The 7,437-nt window shown below is 42.4% G+C and overlaps 1 protein-coding gene across 1 annotated transcript; it reads left to right on the top strand.

The window, feature by feature from the left end:
- Nucleotides 1-348: 348 nt before the first annotated feature.
- Nucleotides 349-5,959, top strand: MAD2L1 (mitotic arrest deficient 2 like 1). Its single transcript, XM_073341009.1, has 5 exons — nt 349-855; nt 1,175-1,321; nt 1,933-2,053; nt 3,067-3,170; nt 5,021-5,959. Exons 1-5 carry the CDS (start codon nt 783-785, stop codon nt 5,191-5,193), a joined length of 618 nt encoding a protein of 205 aa, XP_073197110.1. The 5' UTR covers nt 349-782; the 3' UTR covers nt 5,194-5,959.
- The last annotated feature ends 1,478 nt before the right edge of the window (nt 5,960-7,437 follow it).

The following is a 7,437-nucleotide window of genomic DNA, read 5'->3' as shown; positions in this document are numbered from 1 at the left end:
AGAAACAAATTCAGAGTCTTGCAGACAAAAAAAGGAGATGACGTGGATGTATTCTGGCTATACTGAAAACAGGGATGTGTAATGTTAACCGAACGACTCTCCCCCTTCCAGAGTATTAAAACTCTTCAACCACGTGTGAGGGAGGATAAAGACGCCCCAGTGTCCGACCGCCCTCCCCGCAGCTGACGCGGCAGCCCCCCTTCCCGCCTTGCTTGCACCTAACGTTTGCTTTTGGAAACATGGGATGCCCACCCCCTCTTTGCAGTCACTCGCAGCCCTTCTCCCCGTGCGCGCGCGGCGGCTGCCAGCCAGCGCAGCGTCCCAGCGCGTTTGCCATTTCAAGCCTCCCCGCCGCCCTCCGTAGCTCGACGCGACGCTGTCTCGCGCACGCCACGCTGAAGGCGCGGAGGGGGCACGCGCTGCAGCGTCCCCCCTCCGGTCTGCGCGTTCAGAGGAGCCGCCCCCGCAATAGATAGAACGTGCAGCTCCCCAATCCCCGCCAGGCAACACTGACAACTTCGGCTGGCCCGCCGAGGCAGAAAAAGTTACTGCGCCTGCGCAAGGGTGGAGGTTCCGGGAGAGGCGGCGCGTGCTGGAACTGTTAGTGTCAGCGGGCAACGCGCATGCGTCAGCGTGACGCCTACAGGACCTAGGGTGGGCGAGAGCCTATGAGGCGCCTTTGTGGCCGCGGCGCAGGGGGCGGCGCCTGATTTGAACGGGCCGGCGGCGGGGCCGGGGACTGGGCCTGTGCGGACGTCGTCTGTCCGCGCCGCCGCCGCGCCATGGCCAAGCAGCTGAGCCGGGAGCAGGGCATCACCCTGCGGGGCAGCGCCGAGATCGTCGCCGAGTTCTTCTGTGAGTGAGCGGGGGCCGCGGCTCCGGGGCGGGGGCGAGGGGGCGAGGAGCCCGGGCGCGGGCGGGGGGGTCCCTGCAGCACACCGCGGTGCGCGCTGCCCCCGGGAGGGAGCCCGGAGCCCGAGGCAGCGCGGTGACCCGGACACCGCTCGGGGAGTCCCGGGAGCTGCGTCTCTGCCCAGCTACTCGTGGTGCGGCGTTTTGTTCCCTTCCCATCCCGGTAACGCGGCGGAGGGAAGGGGCCGCCGAGCGTGGGGCTGCGCGTGCGGGTGGCGTCTGGGAGAGCCCAGTGACTGGGCCGACTCTACCTGCCTTTCAGCTTATGGCATCAACAGCATTTTATATCAGCGTGGGATCTATCCCTCGGAGACCTTCACGCGCGTCCAGAAATACGGGCTCACTCTGCTCGTCACTACAGATCCTGAACTTAAAAACTACCTGAACAACGTGGTAGAACAGCTAAAAGGTACAGCAGATCAAATGCACCTAGGTGGTAGTTCACCCGATGTTATGAGCTTTGAACTCCCATGTTTTCCTCACCTGGCATAATTCTTTAGAATCATGATGGGTTTTAGAGAGTGGCTTGCATATGAACTGATGTTTCACTTATGAGACAAGACAGACTATCTGTTTTATTTATATTTACCTATTCTATTTGTTTATATTGGGGAGCGCCTTATTTTAGTAAACACCTATACATTCTAACCAGTCTTCTGAGGCAGAGCCGTGTATTCGATCTCTTCACCATTCAGAGCTCAAATGTGAATTTATTAATTGCTGAGAGGTTACATTAGTCTTAACATGTCTGTTCAGCATGCCTATTTACATAGCCAACTTCTCTGGATCATATTGGTTTTATATTTCTGGATTAGCTATTAGAATTGGAGAGAATGTACACCTTGAAACTTGTCACTAACTTAATATAGTCAAACTGAAGACTGCGTAGCATTCTAACTGCTTTTCCATAAACCGTAATATTACTAGTGCAGCTAGTAAATGGGGTTAATGAAGGCTCACTCTACTACATTATCTATATTTTCTGACTTGGGGAAGTTATTTTTCTCTTGCTTCTTTCAGACTGGTTATGCAAGTGTTTAGTACAGAGGCTGGTGGTGGTAATCTCTAGTATTGAAAGCAGTGATGTTCTTGAAAGGTGGCAGTTTGACATTGAATGTGACAAGACTGCAAAGGATGAGAGGTAATGTAGTCAAAATTACACTGTTATAAACCCTTCCTGTTGACTACTGCTAGTAGTTGATTAGGTGCTAGTATTAAAGGCCCTCTGTTTTGTATTTATAAACTGTGCTGCAAAAAGAATAATCTGGGTCAATCTTTTTTAAAAAAAAAAAAAATTCCCAGCTGTAGTGGGAAAACACACCAGCTCAGGTCATCTTTGACAGCATTTTGTAGCTTTCGGTCTACTGGTGTGCTTCACTGTAAATCAAATGGAAAACTTTTTTGATCTCAGATGAATATGTAACTCCCATTTACTTTAAAAGGAGCTGCATAGAAAAGGTAAAATTTTCCCTTTTTTTTTCTCCTTCACTCCTTACATAAAGATATAGTCTACTTCAGCAGCCATTATAGACCTCCATGGTGGTACTTACGTGTTTGTTTTTTCATCACTGTTCTGCTTCTTGATTTCTCATATTCAGAAGCAGTTGCTTTGGTAACAGTAATACCCCATAAACTCCAGATCACAGGGAAATCGAGACAGAGGCTGGTATCCTTAAACATTGAGAGGCTTCATGGAAGAACAATGAACTGAAATTTTAAACTATCATTTTGGTTATATTTTCCAAACCTTGACCATCCATCTTGTATTGTACTATATAATAATTGTCCCTCACCCAAGAAATGCAAGTCTCAATTGCACAATCTGTCCCTTTATTGTATGGCAAGAATAATAACCGCTTTTAAACAAAAAGAAAAGGAGTACTTGTGGCACCTTAGAGACTAACCAATTTATCTGAGCATAAGCTTTCGTGAGCTACAGGCTGTAGCTCACGAAAGCTTATGCTCAGATAAATTGGTTAGTCTCTAAGGTGCCACAAGCACTCCTTTTCTTTTTGGGAATACAGACTAACACGGCTGTTACTCTGAAACCCACTTTTAAACAATGGAGAGAGAGCTAGATTTGGAGAAACTTCTCATTATAACAAAAGCTTCATTTTTCCCCCCCTATATTGACAATGTATTACTCTCTTGTAGCGTACCAAGAGAGAAATCTCAGAAAGCTATCCAGGAGGAAATTCGATCTGTTATCAGACAAATAACTGCCACAGTAACATTTCTGCCTTTGTTGGAAACATCCTGTGAGTATTCCAAACTTTTGTGTGACTAATGAAACACTTTGTGTAGAAGAAAACACCTTAAACCTGAACTGAAATTTTATCAAAATGAGACTACCACCTTTCTAATTATAAGCTGTATACTGCTTATGTAGATTTAAATGACAATCTAATGCAAAATGAAGGATTTAAGTATGACACCTGACCTAATGTCTATTCTGCAATTATATAACATTCTATATGCGAGTTGTGTGCTTTTGCAAAGAAAGCACAGTTAAATGTGAATACTGTACATCTAGAACTATATGCTATGCCTGGTTTGCGATCTCACTTCAATTGAAAAGCATTTATTTAAATGTCCTAATAGTTCTAAACATGTTTTCTCTTCCTCTCACTGAAGTATTTGAAAAGCTATTTCTGGTGAAGTGACCCTCTTCAAAAAAGAGATGAACCCTGCTACTGAATTTAAAATTCAACTCTGAGTTTAGGCATACATATTTGGCAAAAAAAGTTTGCCTACTATGTATAGCAAAAACGTTCTCCAATAAATTACTATAGAATAACTTAATAGCAAATTACTAGTCTATAAAAGTTAGTTCACAGCTATGCTCAAATACAGTCATGGCTCAAATGGATATTTAGGCCCTGGTACTGCAAACGTACAAGTAACTTTTGCACAAGATGTTTTGTTTATACAATAGAACTACTGAACTGCATAAATGAAGTAAAAACTGAAAGGTAAGCACTGACTTGCAGATTTGATATCACAGGTTGTGTTTTTCGGTGATCTTTTTAGGGGCTAAGAAGAAGATTGAAAATTGTTAGTCTGAATATATGTATGTTTCAAACATAAAAAGCTCACTGTTTTTAACTTAGCCTTGTTATACCAATAAAATAAAAACCAGCAGGATCTTATTAAAGGGGAAAAGGCAAAATGCCCCATTTATTGTGAATACAGAAATAATCATAGTAAGTAGTTAGTTATAGCTATAATATTCAATTCAATTTCATATACACACACACACACACACGTTCTGCAAGATTGTTATCATAGTTACCAGCCCTACCTGGAAGTTGGTTTGCAGAATCAGACCCCAAAGTTCTCACTTTTTAGAGTCTATTTTTATAGGAATTTCTTCCTATGGCAGTCTATGGGAATTGCTTCATCATGCTGTTGCTGAATCAATCAGCAGATAGCACATTCCTGACGGCTCCAAGATGTTATCTTGTTCTTTGGTTCTCCCATTCTTGAGGCTGTTGGGTGGATTCCAGTCTGCCCTTCGGGGGTCCTCTGGTTATTTCCACTTGACGCCTTCTTCAGCCGATGGACACTGGATTCTTAGGCTGGCACCTCCCTGATCATTCAGTTGTTATCCACACCAAGCATCCATCCACATACATCCTCTCTCTATTTTAATCACAATTGTTAACAAAGCAAGATGAATACAACAAAAGGGCGGGGAGTCTCTGGGTGCTGTTTCTGTTGTTACAGAGTATTGCTTTGAGTCTCTCTCTGTGTGTGGTTGTTACAAAGAATTGCTTTGAGAACAGACTGTCTTAGAATGTACTAACACAATTAGTAACTTGCAAGTTTCACACACAGAGGGAGAGAAACAGTACCAAAAACCAAGAGACCTCCTTAATTAGTAATACCCTGGAATTTAAACTATGGGGAATCAAACTCATTTGTGATTTTAATACAGAACTACTTGAATATGATCCAACAGCCTCACATACACATCATGTTTAGCTATGTGTAGCATATATATGAGCTGGGTTTTGCAGGGGGCTTTTGGTCAGTGGTTTGGAATCTCTGAAAATGCATAACCCATCTGAAAGGTATACATAACTATTGATAACTCTTTTGCCTACAGGTGCCTTTGACCTACTCATTTACACAGACAAAGATTTGGCAGTGCCAGAAAAATGGGAAGAGTCAGGACCACAGTTTATTGCCAACTCTGAAGAGGTCCGTCTTCGTTCCTTCACTACCACCATTCACAAAGTAAATAGTATGGTGGCCTACAAAAAGGATTCCTTTCCTTGATGGAATGAATAATGTGGTGTGTGTCCAGAAACTGCCGCCTTGTAAATCTGATGCTATGAACTGTAGTTTCATCCTGAACAATGTTTGTGGTGTGGGTGTTTTTCTGTATCTTTTACTCAACTTTGGATCAAAATAATAGCAAAACAAAGCAGTTCTCTTGTTCACATTACACCGTATGCTGTGCTGAGGCCTTGTTGACCTATTGTCATCCCTCTAATGAGAGACAAAGGATTTACTTAAGAATATGGCAGTGTCTTATACTGAACAGTATGCCAAATCCATTCTAGATTGGAGCACCAAGAGCAATATCAAACACTTAACCCCTCTAAAACCTGGCTTAGAAAGGCTGCTTAGAGATAATGCACTTTTGATTGCCCTGGAATACTTTTTGAATGGCAGCTGTTACCTAATCTTCAATATGATCTCATAATAATAGGTGCACACTAACAGACTTCTAAAAATATACTGTTGCTTGAGAAAAATGGTTCTGACAAATAGGGGTTGTTCTTGATAGCAATTTAGGTGGATAGTGGTGTTAATGAAGATGATCCTGGAATTAATTCACTGAAGTCTCATCTGTTCCTCCTACCTCTCTGCTCCAGGACAGAAATTATAAAATCAGTCCTCTCCACTGTGTAATGAAAGGTCTGGATATGAATGATTGATTGTACTCTAGCCTAAACCCAAAATCTCTATTGTTTTACTCTGTGGGTAATGTCTTCATGTTAATATTTGTCTTATTTTGTATTCATGTTTTATAGAATAAAGCTCTAAAATCTTTAATGAAAACTTTTTTACATTTATGCAGTATCTGGGAACTACACGTTTCATGCGTCTTAGACAATGTCCTTAAATTTGTGCAAGTCAAACACTATTCCCTCACGAAGGCTTAACGTCACTATTGCAGTTTCTGTTACTTGTTTCACCTGGTGTTAGTTTTCTAACTCTGAAGATTAGAATGAAGTCTCACTCCTGCATGGGCTTACAGGATTTGTGCACAAGATAAAAAAAAAAATGATTTAGTGGTACTTGGTGTATAAAATCCACTGCTCTGTGTAGGTCTTTATATAAAAGAACATTGAGTGAGGGTCCTTAAAGGCAAAAATAGTACCTGAAACTGCTTCTATTTCAACTCAGTATCCCTTTTAAGCAGACTTAGAAAATGACAAAGTTGCATGGACAGCTTTTAAGATGCACACCTCCAGAATTTTAAGATCAGATCCAACTTTCTTTATCTGTGCATATTACAATCTTAAGAACACTCAAACATACTGTCACAGCCGAATCCCCACTCTGTCACTTTAAGTACAGAGAGTGGGGGGGCCTGCAAATGTTCTAAAAATTAATACTTGCCATTCCAGGTTTGTATTAAACTCCCAGGGTTACAGCTTTTCTCTGACTTTGGCTTGGTAAATGCTGCCACCACCCAAATGCAAAAAACCCCAACCGTTTGACCCAGGAAGGAGCACTTGGAAATTCTTCCCTTTGGGGTACCCTCAAGCCCTTTCACCCCTCCCTCCAGGGAAGAGCTGGGAAAGAAAACAAAGGAAAGTTGTTGTGCTACCAGCTAATCAAACAAGCACAAACCTCTTAAGACACCAAAAATACAATCCTGTTCTTAAAGTAAATTTTATTAAAAACAACAAGGAAAAAATTACATTTACTTAGGCTTTTGCTAGATTTTAAAAGAGCAATTTCAAAAATTAAGCACCCAAACGAGCTTTCTTGGGGGTTCAGCTTAAAGGTTACAAGCAAACAAAACCATCAGGAGTTAGCACAGAGGAGATCCACAAGCCAAAATAAGAAATAAACCTGATTGTATCTACCTAAACATTCCCTATCCAAATAATTTCTTCTTCATACGTGGTTCAAACCTTACACAGCATTTCTGCTTATAGCATTGTTGCTCTGTCCCTGTAGCCCAGAGAACAACAGACAAAGGGAAAGTTTTTCCCAGTTTTAAAAGTTCTAGCCTTCTAATTGGCTCTTGGTCAGGTGCCCACTCCTTTTTTTCTCTTTACCACCGGGACCGTTTAACTTTTTACAGGTAAAGCAAGTCAAGAACAGCTACCAACAGGGATTTTACAGCTAACTGGCTGGCTGGGTGTCTATCAAAGGGAGCTACCTCCCCCCTTCATTATCACACATACTGTAGGGGAGTAGAGTGCTAATTTCAAGACAATAATCTGATCAAATGAGAATTTAAGAGGAAGGCTAAATACCTCTTCTGATGGTAGTTATCAG

Source organism: Lepidochelys kempii, chromosome 4 (assembly GCF_965140285.1).
Source record: "Lepidochelys kempii isolate rLepKem1 chromosome 4, rLepKem1.hap1, whole genome shotgun sequence".
Classification (NCBI taxonomy): Eukaryota; Metazoa; Chordata; order Testudines; family Cheloniidae; genus Lepidochelys; species Lepidochelys kempii.
The sequence above is the reverse complement of the archived record's forward strand: the minus strand, read 5'-3'. Positions and strand labels throughout refer to the sequence as shown.